Here is a 24,176-nt window from a genome sequence, read left to right on the forward strand (position 1 = left end):
ATCCTGAATGACATTTCAATGACAGATACATGTCATTGTATATCATGTAAGAACTTGCAAAAATATGCAGGACAGAGTGTAAACTACAATGTAAACTATAATCATCACCCAGTGGCAATGCTCCAAGATGTGTTCATCAATTGTGACAAACGTACCAAACTAATGAAGGATGTTGCCAATGTGGGAAAATGTGGGAGGGCTAGAGAGCAGGGCCTATGGGAATCCCCTATATTTTTTGTGTAACATTTATGTAACCTAAGTTTCTTTTAAAAAATAAAAACTAAATAAAAAAAAAATATATATATTACTAGTCAGGATCTTTACAAATACAAAATTATAAGCATTGTTTGAAGTGGGACTTATAGATGATGAGTAACCTGACCATATTCATGTTAAAAGTTATCCAAACCAAAACTGAGGATACAACTATTGATAATTAAGATCTGTTTAATATTTACTATGTGCCAGACACTATGCTAAGTGGTTTCACATAATTTTATTTAGTCATCACCACAACCTTTAAGAATAATGCTGACCCTGTTCTTCGTATAAAGAAACCAAAGTTTAGGGAGGATAAATAACTTGTCTAAGGTCATGAGCTATTAATGTGTATTAAATATAGAGACAGAATTGGGTCCTAGATTATAGGATCCCAAGTCCCATGAGGAGGAAGTAAGTGGTTTCTGAGCTGCCCATCTATGAATTCTCTCCTTTGACTAATCTATAGAGATGCTTTGTCATGGTCAAATGCCTAAACATTATTTTGCCTAAGATGATGGGCTGCAATGATGGCTTGGAGTTAAAGAATAAATCCAGTTGGATAAACCATACCATAACTGTCTTTTGAGTGATCCTTTTGTTCTGTAAATGTTGAGGCATTGGTTGTTCCACTGGGGAGAAAGAGTAAATCTGACAGGCTGTCATCATGGTGCATCATAAAGGGATCTGGAATAAAGAAGGAATCCAAAACTCATTCTTAGTAAACACAACCAAAAAGATTAATATTCTTTAAGCTCATATGAGAAACATTGACTAGTTACATGTGTGTGGTCAATAAGTTAAATAATTGAGATAACACGTGATTGCACATGGTAGAAGTGGTGGTTTAGAGCTATGTGGTACCCCAGAAAAACATGCTCATAGAATGAATCCATTCCTGAGGCTATGAACTCTTCTAAATAGGACCTCTGATGAGGTTACATTAAGTAAGATGTGGCCCAGCTGAATCAGAATGAGTCTTGTTAAAACACAGATTGCTGGGCTCTTAGAAGCTACATTGTAGTTTCTAGGAGATAATGAGGTGGCTAGTTTGAGAACCACTCCTTTAAAGCACTGCAACTGTCACAGGCAGCTTCATAAAAGCCTAGGCCTTGGCAAGCGGACTTGGCCCAACGGATAGGGTGTCCGCCTACCACACGGGAGGTCCGTGGGTCAAATCCCGGGCCTCCTTGGCCCATATGGAGCTGGCCCATGCGCAGTGCTGATGTGCGCAAGGAGTGCCCTGCCATGCAGGGGTGTCCCCCACGTAGGGGAGCCCCACAAGGAGTGCGCCCCGTAAGGAGAGCCGCCCAGCGTGAAAGAAAGTGCAGCCTACCAAAGAATGGTGCCACACACACAGAGAGCTGACACAATAAGATGACGCAACAAAAAGAAAACATAGATTCCCGGTGCTGCTGATAAGGATAGAAGCGGTCACCGAAGAACACACAGAGACCAGAGGGGTGTGTATGTGGGGAAGGGGACAGAAATAAATAAAAAAATAAATCTTTAACTCTGAGGCATCTACACCATCCTCTTCTAGTAAAGGTTAGCAGAGACTACTGCATTACAGAGTGTGAAAAAACAGAATACAAGATTGAGAAACTCTTGAGGATGGAGGAGGTCTCAATGTTTTGTTTTCAAAACATCACTGGAACTGGAATATGGGAGAGAATATAAACATCCATTCTACCCATTTCTATATGGTTTGGGTAGCTGCTGCTTGCTTTGCCTCAAACACTTAAACGGGAGGAAAACAGAATATTTAAAGTATCAAAGAGACTAAGTTGTATACGGCTTGCACATCAGGATGGGAGATTGCTAACTAAGGAAAATGGATGCTTTCTACAAAGTTCTGTTATTTATTGATAGTTTTTTACTTGATGTCTTCCATGTGACAGACACTGTGTGCTCTAAAAACCCAAAGAGGTACAAGGTCAAGACTGAAAACATTTAGCAGAGGGATATATTTTAGTCTAAAGTCAAGGAAGAGCCTTCCTTGGCAAATATTTAAGTTGAGAACTGAAGAACTGGGTGGTTAGGGGGAGGGAGACAAATCTCTTCTCTATCTATATTCACTTGGTTGAGGGTGTCATATTCAATCTCACATTTACAAATTCTATCTACAGGTTGATGACACCCAAATTTATATCTCCAGTCCTCTACACCTCTCCCCTGATTTCCAAGCTTTTATATCAAATAGTCAACTCTTTTATTTGTGTGTGTGTACACATTTCATTTTATTGTAATAAAGCAAACTATACACCTTTTTTTAAAAAAGCAGTTCTATTGAAATATATTCACATACCATACAGTCTATCCAAAATGTATAATCACTGGCTTTTAGTATAGGCACAGTGCTGTGATTACACTAAAAGTGTGCACTGAATACTTAACATTTAAGTTTACTGTTACAATAAATCATTGCAGAGTAGTATTCCACTGTAGGGTTACACTGCTCTTTGCTTATCCATTCACTTGCTGATGAACATTTGTTTTGCTCTCGTTCTGGGCTATTGTGAATGAAGTTGTTATGAGCATTCACATACAAATATTAGTGTAGATATATGCTTATATTACTCTTGGGAATACTGAGGAGTGAAATGACTGGGTTGTATAGTAGGACAATGTTAAATTTTTTTAAAAAAATTTTATTCTTACATAAACTTTCAATATAATTATTTGTAATTGTAGTGAAATATATTTAAGGATCATTTTAAAAGGTCAGTTCTTTGATATTAAGTAGATTGACAAGACAGTGTAACTTGAATCAATATCTATTTCCAGACTATTTTCATCATTCAAACTAAAACTCCTACTCATTTATCAATAACTCCCCATTTTCCCTTATCACCACTCAGTATAAACACTATTCTGCTTTTATCTGTAAGTATTTCATATAAGAAAAATCATACAATATTCATCCTTTTGTGACTGGCTTATTTCGCTCAACATGATGTCTTCAGGGTTCATCCATGTTGTAGCATGTACTAGCACTTCACTTTTTATGGCTGAATAATATTCCATTGGTAGGGATATACCTGTTTATTCATTCATTTGTCCATAGACACTTGGGTTGCTTCCACCTTTAGACTATAGTGAATAATGTTGCTATAAACACTGCTGTACAAATATCCATCCGAGTACCTGTTTTCAATTCATGAGAATATATACCTAGGAGTGCAATTTCTGGGTCATATGGTAAGTCTATGTTTAACTTTCTGAGGAACCAACAAACTGTATTCCACAGTAACTGCACCATTTTACATTCCCACTAACAATGTACAAGGGTTCATATCTTTGTGTCCCATTGAACACTTACTTTCCATTTTTAAAGTAACAGCCATCCTAGTGGTGTAAAGGGGTACCTCATTATAGTTTCAAAAAAGATTCAATTCATATTCTTTAATGGCTGTGACAGTTTGAATTTGGTGAATCCCCAAAATAAAAAGTTTATGTTTTTTAACTAATCCATTCCTGTGGGTTTGGGATCTTTTTTTTTTTTAAGACTTATTTACTTTTTTTTATGCCTCTCCCTGCCCTCACCCCCCCCCCCCCCTCCCGATGGTTTTCTTGTCTGTCTGCTCATTTTTTGCTTGCCTTCTCCAGGAGGCATGGGGAACCGAACCCGGGATCTCCCACATGGGAGGCAAGTACCCAATGGCCTGAGCCACATCCGCTCCCTGAGGGCTATGGCATCTGCTGGCTTGTGGCATCTGCTCATTTAGGCGTCTGCTCATTGCAGTAGTGCAGCATCTAGCCCACTGCGGCGGGTACGGCATCTGCTCATCTTCTTTAGGAGGCACTGGGACCTCCTGTGTGGTGGGCAGGTGCCCAACTGGTTGAGCTATATCTGCTTCCCTATGAGACCTTTTTGACTGAACTACATCAATCAGACATGAATCAGGTTGAGTCCCCGCTCTCTTGCTAGGTCCAATATAAAAGGAGACAAAGATATACACAGAGAAAAAGGAAGCTGCCATATTTGATACTTTTCTTTTTCTTGTGCTCTTTATCTGGCTTTGGTATCAGGATAATGCTGGCATCACAGAATGAGTTAAGAAGTAATCCCTCCTCTTCTATTTTTTTGGAAGAGTTTGAGAAGAGTTTAAATGTTTGGTATAATTCAACAGGGAAACCATCTGGTCCTGGACTTCTCTTTATGGGAGATTTTTTTATTACTGATTCGCCTTTTCTTACTTGTTATACATCTGTCGAGATTTTCTATTTCTTCTTGTATCAGATTAGGTAATTTGTATGTTTCTAGGAATTTGTACATTTTATCTAGGTTTTCTAATTTATTGCATGTAATTGTTCACAGTATCCTCTTATTTTTTTAATTTCTGTAATGTCCCAACTTTCATTCTGGATTTTTGCTGTGTTCTTTCTCTTTTTCTTTCTTTTTTAAAAATATATTTCTCTCCCCTTCCCCCTCGCCCCGTTGTCTGCTTTCATGTCCATTCACTGTGTGTTCTTGTTTTTCTGCTTGCATTCTTGTCACTGGCACTGCAAATCTGTGTGTCTTTTTTTTTTTTTTTAAGATTTATTTTTATTTATTTAATTCCCCTCCCCTACCCCAGTTGTCTGTTTTCTGTGTCTTTTTGCTGCGTCTTGTTTCTTTGTCCGCTTCTGTTGTCGTCAGCGGCATGGGAAGTGTGGGCGGTGCCATTCCTCGGCAGGCTGCTCCCTCCTTCGCGCTGGGCGGCTCTCCTTATGGGTGTACTCCTTGCGCGTGGGGCTCCCCTATGCGGGGGACACCCCTGTGCAGCACGGCACTCCTTGCGCGCATCAGCACTGCGCATGGGCCAGCTCCACACAGGTCAAGGAGGCCCGGGGCTTGAACCGCGGACCTCCCATGTGGTAGATGGACGCCCTAACCACTGGGCCAAAGTCCGTTTCCCAAATCTGTGTGTCTTTGTTGTGTCATCTTGCTGCGTCAACTTTCCATGTGTGCAGTGCCACTCCTGGGCAGGTTGTGTTTTTTTCGTGTGCGGCAGCTCTCCTTGAGGGGCACGCTCCTTGCACGTGGGGCTCCCCTATGCGGGGGACACCCCTGCATGGCACAGCACTCCTTCCGCATATCAGCACTGCGCGTGGGACAGCTTACCACACAGGTCAGGAGGCCCTGGGTTTGAACCCTGGACCTCCTATGTGGTAGGTGGACACTCTATCAGTTGAGTCAAATCTGATTCCCTCTTTTTCTTTATCAGTCTGACTAAAGGTTTGTTGATTTTATTGATATTTTTAAAAATCCAACTCTTGGTTTTTTTGTTTTCTTTTTTAAAGATTTATTTTTTATTTCTTTCCCCTTCCCACCCCTCAGTTGTCCGCTCTTTGTGTCCATTCATGGTGTGTTCTTCTGTGATTGCTTCTATCCTTATCAGTGGCACTGGGAATCTGTTTCTTTTTGTTGTGTCATCTTGTTGTGTCAGCTCTCCATGTGTGTGGCGCCATTCCTGGGCAGGCTGCACTTTCTTTCGTGCTGGGCGGCTCTCCTTACGGGGTGCACTCCTTGTGCATGGGGCTCCCCTACGCGAGGGACACCCCTGCGTGGCAGGGCACTCCTTGTGTGCATCAGCACTGTGCGTGGGCCAGCTCCACACGGGTCAAGGAGGCACGGGGTTTGAACCGCGGACCTCCCATGTGGTAGGCAGACACCCTATCCATTAGGCCAAGTCCACTTCCCCCCAACTCTTGGTTTTTTGATTGTGTATTGTTTTTCTAGTCTCTTTCATATATATCTGCTCTAGTCTTTACTATTTCCTTCCTTGTACTAACTTTCAGTTTAATTTACCCTTCTTGTTCTAGATTTTTTAAGGTGTGCACTTAGGTTATTGATTCATGATCTTCTTTTTTAATGGAGTCCTTTCACACTAGAAATTTCCCTCTCACCACTGCCTTCACTTCATCCAATCAGTTTTGGTATGATTTTTTTTTTTTTGGATGTACTGGGGGCTGAACCTGGGACCTCATATATGGGAAGCCAGTGCTCAACTAGAGACACATCAGCTTCACTGAGTTGGTTTCTTTGTTTGATTTGCTTGCTGTTGTTGTTTTTTTTTTTTTCAGTACCAGGGACTGAACCTGGGACCTCCCATGTGGGAGGCAGGCGCTCAATTTCTTGAGCCAACCTAAAGTAAGGGGGAAATGGAAAGGAGAAATGAGTTTATATGGCTACGAGTTTCTAAAAAAGAGTCTGGAGGCTGGCAGAAGGTTTGCCCTCATGCACAACTGAGCAGAGTCAGAGAGACAGATAAAGCAGATACAACCCCCAGATATTGGTTCCTTTGAGGGCTAAAGAGACCCACGGGAGTTATGGTCATGGCCGATGGGGTTAACTACCAGGGCAGATGGCCCCTCTTTGGAAATGGTGTTTATGTGTGATGAATCTGGACTCAGATGGGATCTCCCTTCATAAGACTTTCATGCCAATGTGCTGGAGGTGCAGTTAATGTTGGGGTTTAAGATATATTTAGGGGATTTGAATCTCTGGACTGACAATGTGATAGCCAGATCCTGAGCCTCAACAGACTCCAGCACCTACAATCTGATTTATTGGACTTACCACACTCAGCTAAGATGGAGTTGAAGAAGGACAACCACCACACCATGGAGCCTAGAGTGATTACAACTGAAAATGGGAGGATTGCATCCAGCATCCAGGTGGAATCTGACCCTCCTCTTGACATAGAGGTGCAATGGACACAACCAATCCAATGTCCACATAGAAGAGGTGGCATTGGAATGGGAAAAGTGGACATAGTGGACGAAGGGTATGGGGAAAGGCAGGAAGAGATGAGAGGTGGAGGCATCTTTGGGACATGGAGCTGCCCTGGATGGTACTTCAGAGGCAATCACCGGACACTGTAAATCCTCACAGGGCCCACTAGATGGAATGGAGGAGAGTATGGGCTATGATGTGAACCAATGTATATGAGGTGCAGAGGTGCCCAAAGATGTACTTACCAAATCCAATGGATGTGTCATGATGATTGGAACGAGTGTTGTTCTGAAAATTAAAGCCTATGTGGTCTATATTAAAAAAAAAAAAAAAAAAAAAAAAAAAAAAAATTTCTTGAGCCACATCTGCTCCCATGGTATGATATACTTTTGCTCATCAAGATATTTCCTAGTTTGCTTTGTGATTTCTACTTTTACCCATTGGTTGTTTAATAGTGTGCTTTTAAAATTTCTACCTATTTGTGAATTTCCCAATTTTTATTTTCTTACTGATTTCTAATTTTATTCCACTGTGGTCTATGAAGGCATTTTGTTTGATTTCAATATTTTTACATTTATTAAGATTTGATTTGTGACCTACCCTATGGTCTAACCTGGAAAATGTTCCATATGCACTTAAGAAGAATGTTTATCTGCTGTTGTTAAGCAATATGTTCATTAGCTCTTAACTAGTTAATAGTGTTGTTTAAGTCTTTTATTTCTTTATTGGTCTTCTGTTTAGATGTTCTACCAATTATTAAAAGTGGTGTACTGAAGTCTCCAACTATTATTGTAGAATTATCTATTTCTCCTTTCAATTCTGTCAAATTTTTTTTAAAACTCTTTTTTAAAAAAAATTATCTCTCTCCCTTTCCTCTCCTCCCCTCCCCCCGTTGTCTGCACTCTGTGTCCATTCACTGTGTGTTCTGTGTCTGCTTACATTCTTGTCAGCAGCACTTGGGAATCTGTGTCTCCTTTTGTTGAGTCATCTTGCTGCATCAGCTCTCCGTGTGTGAGGCATTATCCTGGGCAGGCTGCGCTTTTTTTGCGCAGGGCGACTCTCCTTGCAGGACACACTCCTTGCGTGTGGTGCTCACCTACTTGGGGGACATCCCTGCGTGACATGGCACTCCTTGCGCTCATCAGCACTGCATGTGGGCCAGCTCACCACATGGGTCAGGAGGCCCTGGGTCCATATGGACCTCCCATATGGTAGGAGGATGCTCTGTCAGTTGACCCAAATCTACTATCCAATTCTGTCAATTTTTGTTTCATACATTTTGGAGCTCTGCTGTGAGGTGCATATGTTTATACTCATTATTTCTTCTTTTTGGATTAAACTTTTTATCAATACATAATATCCTTTTTAGTCACTTTTTTAAAAAAAAGTCTATTTTGTCTGACAATAACATAGCTACTCCAAGTCTCACTTCATTACTGTTTGCATGGAGTATCTTTTTCTACCCTTTCACTTCCCACCTCTTAGCATCTTTGAACCTAAAGTAAGTCTCTTGTAGTCAGCATATATATAGATGGATCATGCTCTTTTTTATCCAATATATCAATCTCTGCATTTTGATAGGGAAGTTTAATCCAATGACAAGGAAGGTAGTAACTGAGAAGGAAGGATTTACTTCTGCCAATTAGCTATTGGTTTTCTGAATGTCATGCATGATTTTTGTTCTTCAATTAGTGCATTCCTGCCAGTTTTCTTTTTTTCTTCTCCCCCACCCCTTGTGGCTTTTGCATGCTGTCTGCTCTCTGTGTCCATTCTTCTGTGTCTGTATGTATTTATTACCTCTCCTTGCAGCTTGCTTGCTATCTGTTCTCTGTGTCCATTCACTGCGCTCTTCTGTGTGTGTGTTTTTTTTCCCTTGTCTCCCTTTCTGTTGTGTCACCTTGCTGAGGCTGGGGGGCTGGGTGGCACTCTGTGGCACTGGCAGGCGAGCCTGCCTCCACAAGGAGGCTCTGGGATGCCAACCCAAATGATAGACGGGAGGCCAACTAGTTGAGCCACAGCTGCTTCCCCCTTGTCTTTCATTAATGTTTTTTTTTGTAGTATACCATTTTGATTCCCTTCTTTACTTTCTCACGGGTGGGGCTCCCTACGTGGCACGGCACTCCCCGTGCGCATCAGCACCGCGCATGGGCCAGCTCCACACGGGTCAAGGAGGCCTGGGGTCCAAACAGCGGACCTCCCATGTGGCAGATGGATGCCCCAACCACTGGGCCAAGTCTGCCGCCTGATAATATATATATAAAAGTCCTAATGCTGTGCTTTGCACTACAGGTTCTGAACAAATGGTGTTACTATTACTGTAATGATTCCTTCTGTAAGAATTAAGATTGTAATATACTATTGATCATTTATCCTTCAATCTATATATATGAAACTCACATTATTAAAAACAAGTTTTGAAGGGGAGAGAACCAGAGGGCATTACGCACCTTGGAAAAATAATTAGAGCTGAGAAAAGGTAAACTAAATGCTCAGAAGAAATAATTATACCTTGTTTGTGCTTTATTAGCTATATTTAGGACAAAAAGTTTTATCTGAGTGGTTATTGTGGCTTTTTCATGTTTATGTCAGAGCTCACATTCAGTAGTCACAGCCAAGACTATGCTTACCAGTCTGGATGGGCTGCACCACTTGTTCAGGTTGGAAGCAAAAGTTTGTATCTTCTGGCCAGCTCTGCCTGTTCAGATATTCCTTGTAGGCCATTTTCTCTTCGAGGAATTCAGTTGGAGACCCTTAAAATACAAACATGAAACAAAAGTTACAAGATACCACTGTCTTCTCCCCACTAGAGCTGAGTTTCTATGAATTATTACAGCAAGGACAATATATGCAATCAAAGCTAACTAGAACCTTCAGAAAAACCTACTAAATTTTTTTTTACTAAGAAATAGAGTATTAGAAGCATACAGTTGTTTTTCTAAAAAAATATTTTATTTATTTATCCTGCCTCCCCATTGTTTCATTGTTTGTCCTTGCTGTCTGCTCCTCTTTTTTTTAGGAGGCCTTGGGAACCAAAGCTGGGACCACCCATGTGGAGGGGAGGTACCTAATCCCTTGAGCCACATCTGCTCCATGTTTGCTGTGTCTCTCACTGTGTTTTCTCATTGTGTCTTCTTGAAGCGTCATCGTGGTACACCAGCTTGGTGTGCCAGCCCACTGTCTTGCTGGTCTTCATATATATATATATAAATAAAATATATACACAAATTTTTTTTAAAGATTTATTTATTTCTCTCCCCTTCTTTGCCCATCCCAGTTGTCTGCTCTGTGTCCATTTGCTGTGTGTTCTTCTGTGTCTGCTTATATTCTTGTCAGCAGCACTGGGAATCTGTCTCTTTTTGTTATGTCATCTTGCAGTATCAGCTCTCCATGTGTGCGGTGCCACTCCTGGGCAGGCTGCACTTTTTTCGCACTGGGTGGTGCTCCTTTTTTTTTAAAAAGATTTATTTATTTATTTAATTTCCCCCCCTTCCCTGGTTGTCTGTTCTCTGTGTCTATGCTGCGTCTTGTTTCTTTGTCTGCTTCTGTTGTCGTCAGCGGCACGGGAAGTGTGGGCGGCGCCATTCCTGGGCAGGCTGCACTTTCTTTCGCGCTGGGCAGCTCTCCTTACGGGTGCACTCCTTGCGCGTGGAGCTCCCCTATGCGGGGGACACCCCTGCGTGGCGTGGCACTCCTTGCGCGCATCAGCACTGCGCATGGGCCAGCTGCACACGGGTCAAGGAGGCCCGGGGTTTGAACCGCAGACCTCCCATGTGGTAGACGGACGCCCTAACCACTGGGCCAAGTCCGTTTCCCCTGGGTGGTGCTCCTTATGGGGTGCACTCCTTGAGCATGGGGCACCCCTATGGGGGGGACACCCCTGAGTGGCATGGCACTCCTTGTGCACATCAGCACTGTGCATGGGCCAGCTCATCACATGGGTCAGGAGGTCCTGGATTTGAACCCTGGACCTTACATGTGGTAGGCAGATGCTCTATTCATTGAGCCAAATCTGCTTCCCTTGCAGGTCTTCTTTAGGAGGCACCAGCAAACCGAACCTGGGACCTCCCAAGTGGTAGGCAGGGGTCCAACTGCTTGAGCCACATTTGCTTCCCAGCATACAGTTTTTTGGTTTTGTTTTTAAAGATTTATTTATTTTATTTCATTTTTTATTTTTTAATTTATTTCTCTCCCCATTTCCACCATTGTCGGCTCTCTGTGTCCATTCGCTGTGTGTTCTCTGTGTCCGCTTACATTATTGTCAGTGGCACTGGGAATCTGTGTCTCTTTTTGTTGTATCATCTTGCTGCATCAGTTCTGTGTGTATGCAGTGCCACTCCTGGGCAGGCTGCGCTTTTCTTGCATGGGGCGGCTCTCCTTGTGGGGGTGCAATCCTTGTGTATGGGGATCCCCTATGCAGGGGACACTCCTGCATTGGCAGAGCACTCCTTGCGTGCATCAGCACTGTGCGTGTGCCAGCTCATCGCACGGGTCAGGAGGCCCTGGGTTTGAACCCTGGACCTCCCATATGGTAGGCGGATGCTCTATCACTTGAGCCAAATCTACTTCCCCATACGGTTTTTATTAAGGCTAAAAACAAATCTATTCAAAACCACTTCAGAGGGACTTCTAGTAATAGAGGTGGGAAGAGGTGTAAAGATTTTGCTTTATAAACTATAAAATTGGACAAAATTGCCAAAAGCAATCATTTCAGGGAAGTAGAATTCAAAAAGAGCTAGATAATAATTTGTAAACTACACAGCACTTTGGATAGATTGTATGGTATGTGAATATATCTCAATAAAACTGATTTTTAAAAAATGATACAGCAATATCTCTGATGAACACAAAGGCAAGAAAATATTAACAAAGAGAATCCAGTAACATATAAAAGGATTACAGGACATAGCACACAGGATTAATCCCAAGAATGTAAGTTCAGTTTAACATCCAATAATCAATTAATGTAATATATCATAATAATAGAATAAAGGATACAAAATATATGATCGTTTCTATTGTTTTTTTTTCTCTATTGAGTTTTGAAAAAGCACCTAACAGCAGCCTCTATTCTAGGTAAAATACTCTGAATAAACCAGAAATAGAAGGGAACTCCCTCAATCTGATAGAATCTACCAAAAAAAAAAAAAAAGAAAAAAGAAAAAACGTACAACCAACATGATATATAATTCTGAAAACATGTTTACCTGCTAAGATGAGGACCAGATGTCCACTTCCAGAAGTATATTAGAGTTTAAACACTACAATAAAATAAGAAAAACAAAAGTGCAAAAGAAGAAAAATTATCTATATTTACAGATGACATGACCTTGTATGTAGATAGTCCTAAAGAATCTACAAAAAAACCCAAAAACCCAAAACAACTCAGTATAATAAGTGAGTTTAGCAAGGTGGTCTGGTATAAAATCAAAATGCAAAAACCAAACATAATATATATATTAGCAGCAAATACTATGAAAAGGAAATTAAGAAAACAATGCTACTCATAATAACAGAGAATATTTACAAATAAATTCAACAAATTAAGTACAAGAAAATGTTTCTGAAAGAAATTAAAGATCTAAACAGAGAAATATATCATGTTCACTAATGAAAGACTCAATATTTTAAAAAAGTAAATTCTTTGATCAACAGATTCATGGCAATTACAATCAAAACCCCCAATATATATGGATTTATATGGAAATACAAAGGATTTAAAAAGGTTAAACAATTTTGAAGAACAAATTTGGAGGACTTTCCATATGACTCTGCAATACCACTACTGGGTATATACCAGAAGAAATGAGAGCACTGACACAGACATCTGCATACCTATGCTCATAGCGGTGTTATTCAAATTTTCCAAAAGTTGGAAACAACCAAGGTATCCATCAACTGATTCATGGATAAACTGTGGTGTATTCATTCGATGGAATATTACGCAGCAGTAAGAAGAAAGAAAGTTGTGAAGCATATGACAACATGGATGATCTTACATGACATTATGTTGAGCAAACTGTATGACTGTGTTATTATAAACTAAATATATTGTATAACATATTGTATGATTTCATTTATACAAAATGTAAACATAACTCACTTTATAAAGATGGAAAAAAAATTTGGAGGATTTAAAAAGTTAGTATATTGGGAAGCAGGTGTAGGTTAGTGTTTTTGTTGTTGTTGTTGTTTTTTATTTCTCTCCCCTTCCCCAGTTGTCTGCTCTCTGTTATGTTCGCTGTATGTTCTTCTGTGTCTGCTTGTATTCTTGTCAATGGTATCCGGAATCTGTATCTCTTTTTTTTGTTGTTGCGTCATCTTGCTGCATCAGCTGTCTCCGTGTGTGTGGCGCCATTCCTGGGCGGGCTACAGTTTTTTCATGCTGGGCAGCTCTCCTTACGCCTGGGGTTCCTTGTGCATGGGGCTCCCCTACGTGGGGGACACCCCTGCGTGGCATGGTACTCCTTACACGCATCAGCACTGCGCATGGGCCAGCTCATCACACAGGTCAGGAGGCCCTGGATTTGAACCTTGGACCTCCCATGTGGTAGGCGGACACCCTATCTGTTGGGACAAATCCACTTCCCTGTAGGTTAGTGTTGAGTGCCTGCTTCCCATGAATGAGGTCCCAGATTTAATCCCCAGTACCTCTTAAAAAAAAAAAGTTACTATACATATACAAAAGTTAATATAAATGTACAGCAATCAAATTGGTAGGTACTGACTTAAAGATACTTCTATTAATGAGATAGAAGAGCTCTCAGGAGAAAACCTAGGGGGAAGTGGATGTGGCTCAAGCTGCTGAGCGTTTGTCTTGTACATGGGAGGTCCCAGGTTCAGTTCCCAGTACCTCCTAAAGAAGACAAACAAACAATGAGCAGAAACAACAAGCAAGACAAGGAGCAGAAAATGAGGAAAAAAAAAACTTGAGGAGGAAATGGATGTGGCTCAAGTAGTTGAGCACCTGCCTCCCACATGGGAGGTCACAGGTTTGGGTCCTAGTGCCTCCTAAAGAAAAAACAAACAGACCATGAACGGACAATGAGAAAAAAAAAGAGAGAGAGAGAAAAAGAGTAGACACAAGGAGCAGACAAGAAGTGCAAAACAATGAGCTAACAAGCAAATAGACGATGGAGCCATCTAGAGGTAGGGAGCCTACATAGTTATATTTCATTGATTGCCTACAAAGTGGCAAGTAATTCCATAAGGATGGTTTTTTCAAATGGTACAGGAATGATTAGGCAAAATATACTCCAATGAGATCATGTACTTAAATATACGAGCTAAAACTACAGAATAATATATCTATAAGAAATTCTGAGTAAATCTTTGTGACCTTGGATTAGGCAAAGATTTCTTAGACATGACATCAAATGCTACATACATGCAGGAAAAACTTGATAAAATGGGTTATCATCAAAATTAACTTTTGCTTTTCCAAGAATACAATTAAAGAAATGAAAAGATAAGCCACAGACCAGGAAAAATATTTGCAAATCATATAAATGATAGATTTACATGCAGAAGAGATTAAAATCTCTTTCAACATAACTATAAGATAAATTACAAATGGACAAAAGATTTCAAGCAGCTCATTAGTCATTATAGAAATGGAAAATCACTACATAACCACCAAAATGATTATAATAAAAAAGACAAACAAAACTGGGAAGCTTTCTACATTTCTGGTGGGACTATAAAATGGCACAGCAAAAAGAAATTCCAACCCATTCCCCCTTTCCAACTTTTCCTCAGTCTCTGGAAACCACTAGGCTGTATTATGTTTCTATGGATTTGCATATTTTGGAATCTCATAGAAATAGAATCACATAATATGTAGCCTTTTGTGACTGGCTATTTCACTTAATACAATATTTTCAAGGTTCACACATAAGATAGCATGTATCAGTACTTCAATCTTTTCTTTTTTAATTACAGAAGCTGTGGGTTTACAGAACAATCATGCATAAAACACAGGATTCCCATATACCACCCCACCACTACCACCTTCCATTGGTGTGGAACATTTGTTATAACTGATAGCACTTTTTTAGAACTGAACTAATTTTTTTTAAACAGTAGGTATCTTTGTTACAATTGATGAAAAACTATTAAAATAGTACTATTAACTATTGTCCAGTTTACATTAGGTGTACTTTTTCCATATACCACCCTATTATTAACACCTTGTATTAGCATCATACATATGTTATACCTCATGAAAGTACATTCTTATACTTGTACTATTAACTACAAGCCATGGTCCACAATAGGTTTTACTGTATTGTACAGTCCTATATTTTATCTTCTAACTTTCATTCTAGGAACACACACGATCCAAAACTTCCCCCTTTCAACCACATTAACATGCATAATTCAGTGCTGTTAACTACACGCACAACAATGTGCTACTGTCACCACTATCCATTTCCAAATCTTTACAATCAACCTAAATAGAAATTCTCTACAAAATAAGCATCAATTCCCCATTCTCTAACCCCAATCTATCCCTTGGTAACCTATATTCTAGATTCTAACTTGATGAATTTGCTTATTATAATTACTTCGTATCACTGAGATCATACAATATGCGTCCTTTTCTGTCTGGCTTATTTCACTCAACATGTCCTCAGGGTTCATCCATGCTGTCACATGTATCAGGACTTCATTCTTTTTTACAGCTGAATAATATTCCATTTTATGTATATACCACAATTTATTTAGCCATTTAGTGGTTGATGGACACTTGAGTTGCATCCGTTTTTTTGGCAATTATGAATAATGCTGTTAAAAACATCAGTGTGCAAATATTAATATCTGTTTGAGTCCCTGCTTTGAGCTCTTTTGGGTATGTTCCTAGTAGCGCTGGATTTTGTCCAATGCCTTTTCTGAATTAATTGAGATGATCATGTGGTTTTTTCCCCTTACTCTGTTAATGTAGGTTATTACATTAATTGATTTTCTTATGGTGAACCAACCTTGCATGTATCAAGGATAATCCCACTTGATCACTGTATTAGTTTGCTAACAGTTGCCAATGAAAAAATACCAGAAATGGGTTGGCTTTTAAAATGCAAACTTATGAAAGCTTACAGGTCCAAGGCCATGAAATATCTAAATCAAGGCACCATCACAGATGCTTTCTCACTAAATTAGTTACTGATAATTCTGGTGTTCTACCATGTAGCAAGACAAGATGGTGGTTGATCTCTGCCGAGGTCCCTGTCTTCCCCTCCAGGCTTACCATCTACCAAAGCTCAGCTGTGGGCAATCAGGCAATTCTCTCTGGAACTCCTCTACTGAAGTCTCTCAAGGGCTTTTCTATTTTTCTACAGCTGTAGGCCAACCTGGAGTTCTCTCTCACACATGCAGGCTCCTTCTCTGTGTCCTTTCCTTCTCTGTGTGTGTTCTTAAGTTTATCTAAGACCTAGCAAGAGGGCAACCCAACCTGGATCATGCCTCACTGATGTAGTCCAAAGAAAAGTCTGAAAGTGATCTAATCAAGTGATCTAATCAAAGGTTCCTTACCTGAATCTAATCAAAAGGTTCCATCTATACTGCATTTACAGGCACAGGAATGGGTTAGGTTTAGAGCATAATTTTGTGGGATCCACAAAAGACAAACCAGAACAATCATGGAGTATAAATCTTTTAATATGCTGTAGAAATCGGTTTGCTGATATTTTGTTGGAGATTTTTGCATCTATATCCATGATATGTTGGTCTGCAGTTTTCTTTTCTTGTAGTATCTTTATCAGGCTTTGTTGTAAGAGTGATATTGGCATTGTAGAATACATAAAGGAGTATTTCCTCCTCTTCGATTTTTTGGAAGAGTTTCAGCAGAACTGGAGTCTTCTTGGAATGTTTGGAAGAATTCCCCTGTGAAGCCATCTTTTCCTGGGCTTTTTTTGTTGGGAGGTTTTTACTTACTTATTCAATCTCATTACTAGTAATTGGTTTGTTGGTATCTTCTATGTCTTCTTGAGTCAGGGCATAAAGTTTTGGCATTTCTAAGAATTTGTCCATTTCATCTAGTTTATTTAATTTACTGGTGCACAGTTGTTCACAGTATCCTCTTGTAGATCTTTTTATTTCAGTAGGATTAGTAGTAATGTTCCCCATTCATTTGTGATTTGAGTTGTGTCCTTTCTCCTTTATGTTTTGTCAGTATAGCTAAAGGTTTGTCAATATTGTTGATCTTTTCAAAGAACCAACTTTTGGATTTATTTATTCTATTGTATGTGTGCTGTTGCTGTTGTTTTTAATATCATTTATCTCTGCTCTAATCACTGTTATTTCTCTTCCTCTGTTCACTTTGGATTTAGCTTATTCTTTTTTTTTCTAGTTCTTCCAGTTTTAAGGTTAGGTCTCTCATATGAAATCTTTCTACTTTTTCATGTATGATGTATTTTCATTTTCATTTACCTCAAGATATTTCCTAATTTGCTTCTGATTTCCTCTTTAACCCACTGGATGTTTGAGTATATTGTTTGGGGAGCCTGTAACATCTTGTTACAAGACATTTAATATCAGCACCAAAAAAACAAAAATGAAAACAAAAACCATTAAGCTAAGTGAAAGAAACCAGACACAAAGTACTACATATTGTATGATTCCATCTACATAAAATGTAAATATAAGTCAATTTATAAAGATGAAATTAGATTAGTGTTTATATAGGGCTGAGGAAGGACTGCTAAGGGGTATGAAGTTTTTCATTTTGGAGTAATGAAATTGTTCTAAAAATTTTTGTGGCGATGAATGCACAAGATTGTGATTATACTAAAAACAATGGATTATTCACTTTGGATAAGCCATATGGTATGTGAATATATCTCAATAAAATTGCTTAATAAATAAATAAATCATTGTGCAAGAATAGCCAGAAATAGCATCTATGTACAGCAGAAGCACAGAAAGATTGAGGTGAAGAATTTTTTTGTTTATTATTATTATTATTGAAATAAAGAAAATGCTCTTAATGAATGAAGTGATGAATGCACAAATACGTGATTATACCAAATAACACTGATTGTATACTTTGGATGAATTGTATGCTTTACTAATATGTATCAATAAAATTGGTTTGTTAAAAAAAAATGCAACCCACAGACATTAAGATGCAACAGATGAGAGGTGATCGCGTGTTTTCTTAATAAAAAGACTGGCTGGGGAAGTGGATGTGGCTCAGGTGACTGGGCTCCCGCCTACCACAGGGGAGGTCGCTGGTTCAGATCCCAGTGCCTCCTAAAGAAGACAGTGGGCTGGCGTGGCGGGCAGGTGCAGCAAGCTATAACAACAAGAGACACAAGTAAAGGGAACATAATAAGGGACACAACAAAGTGGGGAGCAGAGTTTCCCAGTGCCTCCCAAAGAAGAGAGTGAGCTGACACAATGGGCAGGCATGGCAAGCTGATGCAACAAGATAATGCAACAAGAGATGCAGGGAAGAAAAACAATGAGAGACTCAACAAGCAGGGAGCAGAGTTTCCCAGTGCCTCCTAAAGAAGACAGTGAGCTGACACAATGGGCAGGCATGGTGAGCTGATGCAACAAGATGATGCAACAAGAGTCGCAGGGAAGAAAAACAATGAAAGATGCAACAAAGCAGGGAGCAGAGGTGGCTCAAGCAACTAGGCACATCCCTTCCATATCAGAAGCAACTAGGCACATCCCTTCCACATCAGAGGTCCCTGGTCTGGCTCCCAGTGCCTCCTAAAAGAAAAACATGGAATACAAACAGACATAGCAAGTGCAAACAACAAGGGAGGTGGGGAGAAATAAATAAAATAAATCTTAAAAAAAAAAAAAAAAAGACTGGTTGCATTATGGGGAACAAAAGTATATTGTTTGGGGAGCGAGCGTAGCTCAGTGGTTGAGTGCCTACTTCCCAAGTACAAGGTCCTGGGTCCAATCCCTGGTGTCTCCTTAAAAATTTTTTTTTAAAAATACCATATTAACTTCCATGTATTTGAAAATTTTCCATTTCTCCCTCTGTTATTGATGTCTAGCTTCATTCCATTTTGGTCAGAGAATATACATTGTTTGATTTTCATATTACTGAATTCATTGAGACTTGTTTTGTGAATCAACATATGATCTATCCTGGAGAATAATCCATGTGCACTGGAGAAGACTGTGCATTCTGTTTTTGTTGGATGAAGTGTTGTATATATGTATATATTAGGTCTAATTGGCTTAGAGCATCATTTAAGTCTTATATGTCCTTACTGATCTTCTGACTAGATGATCTAGCCATTATTGAGAATGGTGTATTAAAGTCTTCTACTATTCATGTAGAACTGTCAATTTCTCTCTTCAAATGTGTCAGTATTCATTTCACTTATTTGGGGCTCTGATTTAGGTGCATATATATTTATAATTGGTACATCTTCATATTGAATTGCCCCCTTTATGAGATACAATGACCATCTTTGTCCCTTGTAACTGTTTTTACTTAAAATCTATTTTATCCAATATTAGTATAGCCAACCAAGCTCTCTTTTGGTTGCTACTTTCATAGTATATATTTTTTCCAACCTTTCACCCTCAACCTAATTGTATCTTTGAATTTACGGTGAATTTCTTGCAGACAGCATGCTTTATCCATTCAACCAATTTCTGCCTTTTGACTGGAGAATTATCCATTTACATTTAAAGTCACTACTGATAACACAGGACTTTCTTCTGCCATTTTGCTATTTAGCCTATATCTTTTTTGTCCCTCAGTTCCATTAGTGCCTACTTTTATGGTTATTTGATTTCTTCTGTTGTAAAATAATGACTGCCTTCTCATTTCTATCTCGGTATATTTTCCATCTCTTTTTGTGGTTACCATAGGGTTAAAAATCCTAAATATGTAACAATCATATTTGGTTTGATACCAACTTAACTTCAACAGCAGGCATATATACTTTTCCTATACCCCTCAATCCCCCATAATTTTCTTTCGCTTGTCACCAGGTATATTTTTGTACATTGTATGTCCAAAAACATAGATTTATCATTACTTTTAACACATGTGCCCCTGTAAGAAGAAAGAAGTGTAGTTACATACCAAACAGTACGCTACAGTAATACTGACATTTATAATTACCCAAATGTATACGTATAAATAAAGCACCAGTTTTTATTTCTTTATGGCTCTTTGAATCATTGTCTAGTGTACTTTTCTTTCAGTCTGAAGAACCTCCTTTAGCATTGCTTGTAGGGCAGGTTTAGTTGTGACAAACTCCCTTCACTTTTGTTTATCTGAAAATGTCTTAATCTCACCTTCATATTTGAAAGAAAGGCTCAATGGATATATAATTCTTGACTGGCAGTTTTCTTAAAGCACTATATTTCAACTCACTGCCTTCTTGTCTCCATGGTTTCTGATGATAAATTAGCACCCAGTCTATTTTCCTTCATCTCTTTGAGATCTTTAAGATCTTTTTTAAAATAATTCTTTTTAATTAAAAAATTTTTTTATCCACCCCCCCTTCCCATGGCTCTGTTTCCCAGGAGACAGACCTCCCTCTCCCAGGTGTTTGAAACTGGCAGGCTTTGCCCCAGAGGGTCTACCTCTATAGTTTCTCATATACCTTTCTTAGTCTCAAGCTGCTTTTGCCTGGAGGACAAATTCTGGAAGGAAGGCACCACAGAGAGGACTAACCCAAGTCAGTCTTTCTCAGCCGAAACAGGACAAAGAACCCACAAAGGGGCACAGACTACCTTCAATGTGCCCTAGGAGGGGGATCAGGAATAGCACCAAGGGCTTCTCTGATGGCTTCCCAAAGCTGAGCTTTCCTGGCTTGCCCAGTAAATGCAGCCCTTCAGCTAACCTTCCCTTACAGTCTTGAGGAAGTGCAGTGTCTAAGTTTCTACCTCCACTCCCCCTGTCTGGGGTGGGTGGATACTATGGCTGCAACTGCTTTCATCTGGGGCAGGTTGAAATAATAGCTGCCCTCAGAGCCAGGACCTCAGTAATATGAATTCACTAATCCAAAGCCATGATGAGTGATCACCTGATCTTGGAGAAGAGGATTTTTATGTCCCTTTCTATCTCCCACAAGATAACCAGGGGTTGGACCCCAGGAGCCACTGTACAGAGAAAGTAATTTACTCTTAAAAAAAAAAATCAATTTTATTCACATACCATACAATCCCTCCAAAGTGTACAGTCAATGGCTCTCAGTATAATCACAGTTTATGGTGAAGCACAGAGTCCTAGAGCTCAGTACTCCACCATCTTCCCACAATTCTCCAAATCATTCTTTTTTATTGCCAAATATTCCTTTGTATGGATATACCATATTTTCTTTATCAATTCATCAGTTAATGGACATTTGGGTGATTTCACCTTTTAGCTAGTGTTAAGAATATGCTAACACCCAAGTACAGGATTCTGTGTAGACATATGTTTACATATCTCCCAAATATGTAGCTAGAAGTAGAAAGACTGAGTCATATGGTAACTTCATGTTTAACATTTTGAGGAACTGCCCAACTGTTTTACAAAGCAGGTGCACCATTTTATATTCCTACCAGCAAGGTATAAAGGCCCCAATTTCTTACATCTTTACCTATTATTGTCTGCCTTTAAATTTTAGCCATCTTAGATGATGTTGCATAGTAGTATCTCATTATAGTTTTAATTTGCATTTCCCTAATGACTACTGATATTGAACAGCTTTTCTTGTGTTTATCAGTTATTTGTATTTCTTTTCGCAGAAATGTCTCTTCAAATAGTTTACACAGTGTAGCAGTTTGATATTATTGATGAATTTAAAAAAGAAATATTGGATTATGTTTGTAAGCTGATCTTTTCCTCTGGGCATATCAGATATATTGGATTCATAGGTTTACTTGATTAAGTAATTATGTAAACCTTTTATGCCAGTAGGACATTGAGTTCCTACCCTTCGGTAGGTGGGGACTCAGATAAAAGGCATGGCAAAGGACAGAGTTAAGCGTTTTTTATGTTGGAGTATGATCATGAAGCCTTAAGCTGGAGCCCCGGGAAGAGAGGAACCCTAAAGCCTGGGAAGAAGCAAGCCCTGGGAAGAGAGAAACCCAGGAAGCCTGAACCCTCACAGATGTTGGCAGCCATCTTGCTCTAACATGTGAAAATCGACTTTGGTGAGGGAAGTTACTTATGCTTTATGGCCTGGCATCTGTAAGCTCCTATACAAATAAATATCCTTTATAAAAACAAACCAATTTCTGGTATTTGCATCAGCACCCCGTTGGCTGACTAATACACCCAGTTTTGAAAAATTTATTGAAGTATGTCATTTATACATAAACATAAGCAGTAAGTGTATACTGAAAGTTGTAAACTTACAAAGCACACATGCCTAACATCATACAGGGTTCCCATGTAACACCCCACCACCAACACCTTGCATTGTGAAACATTTATTACAAATAATGAAAGAACATCATCAAAATAGCTCTACTAACTATAGTCGATATCTTACATTTGAGTTCACCTATTTTTAATTGGGTTGTCTTTTCATTGTTGTGTTATAAGGTTCACTTTCTTGATGGTGTCCTTGTAGCATGCAGATTTTCAATGTTGATGATGTCCAATTAATCTATTTTTTTTTAAGATTTATTTTATTTATTTATTCATATCTGCCTCCTTGTTGTTCGTGGACGCTGTGTGTTCTCTCTGTCCATTTGCTATGTGCTCTCTGGGTCTGTTTGTCTTCTCTTTAGAAGGCACCAGGAACTGAACCCGGGACCTTCCATGTGAGAGAGAGGCGCTCAATCTCTTGTGCCACCTCAGCTCCCTGGTTTGTTGCATCTCTCACTGCCTTTCCTCTTTGTCTCCTTATTATATCATCTAGCTGTGCCAGCTTGTCGTGCCTCCCGGTTGTGCCAGCTCGCCTTCTCCAGGAGTCACTGGGAACTGAACCTAGGACCTCCCATATGGTAGGCATGAACCCAATTGCTTGAGCCTCATCTGCTTCCCTCTGCTTTTCTTTTGTCACTTGTATTTTGTTGTCAGATCTAAGAAACCATAGCTACAGATTTACACCTATGTTTTCTTCTAAGTATTTTACAGTTATAGCTTCTACATTTAGGCCTATGATACATTTTGAGTTAAAATTTTTATATGGTATTTGTTAGGGGCCCAACTTCATGTTTGCATATAGATATCCAGTTGTCCCAGCACCATTTGTTGAAGAGATTAATATTTTCCCCCAAGGAATTGTCTTGGCACCCTTGTTACAAATCAACTGACCATACACATAAGGATTTCTGGACTTCAGACAATTTGCATGTTAAAAATACAGTGACTGAGATCCTGACCCAATCAAGGTGGTAGAGTGAGACGCTTCAGTGTTCTGTACCTCTATGGAACTTTAACCACCAGCAAGAACTGGCAGAAACATCTTTCTCAAAGACCCAGAAAACATTTAAAGGACTTCAGTAACAAGACAAGGAAAGACTACTAAAAAAAAGTAGGATCTCATGGTGCCCTGGTGGTCTTCCCCACGTCCCCTCACTTGCTAGGTGTAGAGCCAGCCCACTCACCCTGTACGGATCCTTGATCCTGGTTCCAGAGGGAGCACAATAACCCTTGTGCACATACTGGGAATATGTCTGGCCCAGTCTGTCTGCTAGTGGCCTGACAGACTAACTGTCCCAGACTTGCCCAGCATTTAGAAGGTAGCTCACAGAGTGCTCCTACAGTATACTGTGGGAGAGCAGTCAAGTTGAGCTACCTGGAGCAAAGTTGATTGCTGCTGTAGGACACAGACTGCCAATGCCTCTCTGTGAGGAAACCCGTATCCAAGGGAAGAGGGGCATTCATATCTGTGTAAATAGGGGAATTCCTAAAGCCACATGCCCACGCCCAAGACAAACCGCATCTGCAGAAAGGATCAGGGAGGACCCTATGCTTTGCCTTGGAGCTATTCTCTAAACTCATTGTATGGATAAACCCTGAAAAACAGCAGTTTCAGGGTCAATCAGCAAAGACAGAGAATGATGTTTTGTTTTGTTTTTTTTTACTGGTGCTGCTTTTTTCTTTTTTTATTAGCTCCTGGCAATCAAAGAAAGTTCTGTCATTACCCTAACTGGTACAAATTTAAGCAACAGATGCCTCAGAGTCTAATTCCAGCAATAACACATCATTAAAAAATCAAAACATACAGGTTTCACCAAAAGATTACAAAACATACAAAGAAATAGGAAATTGGTCTAA

The 24,176-nt window shown here is 39.6% G+C and overlaps 1 protein-coding gene across 7 annotated transcripts in view; it reads right to left on the reverse strand.

The window, feature by feature from the left end:
• Positions 1 to 24,176, reverse strand: part of MAP4 (microtubule associated protein 4) — a 255,102-nt gene that overhangs the window by 62,589 nt on the left and 168,337 nt on the right. For 6 of the 7 annotated variants that reach the window (XM_071212054.1, XM_071212053.1, XM_071212052.1 and 3 more), the window contains exons 4-6: positions 9,607 to 9,729; positions 7,225 to 7,290; positions 832 to 945 (exon numbers count right to left, since the gene is read on the reverse strand). In XM_071212054.1, the coding sequence (XP_071068155.1) occupies positions 832 to 945; positions 7,225 to 7,290; positions 9,607 to 9,729 (303 nt within the window). The remainder of the gene's footprint in view (positions 1 to 831; positions 946 to 7,224; positions 7,291 to 9,606; positions 9,730 to 24,176) is intronic. The other variant, XM_071212051.1, reaches the window with a different exon arrangement.

The sequence above is a fragment of the Dasypus novemcinctus genome, chromosome 26 (genome assembly GCF_030445035.2).
Source record: "Dasypus novemcinctus isolate mDasNov1 chromosome 26, mDasNov1.1.hap2, whole genome shotgun sequence".
Classification (NCBI taxonomy): Eukaryota; Metazoa; Chordata; class Mammalia; order Cingulata; family Dasypodidae; genus Dasypus; species Dasypus novemcinctus.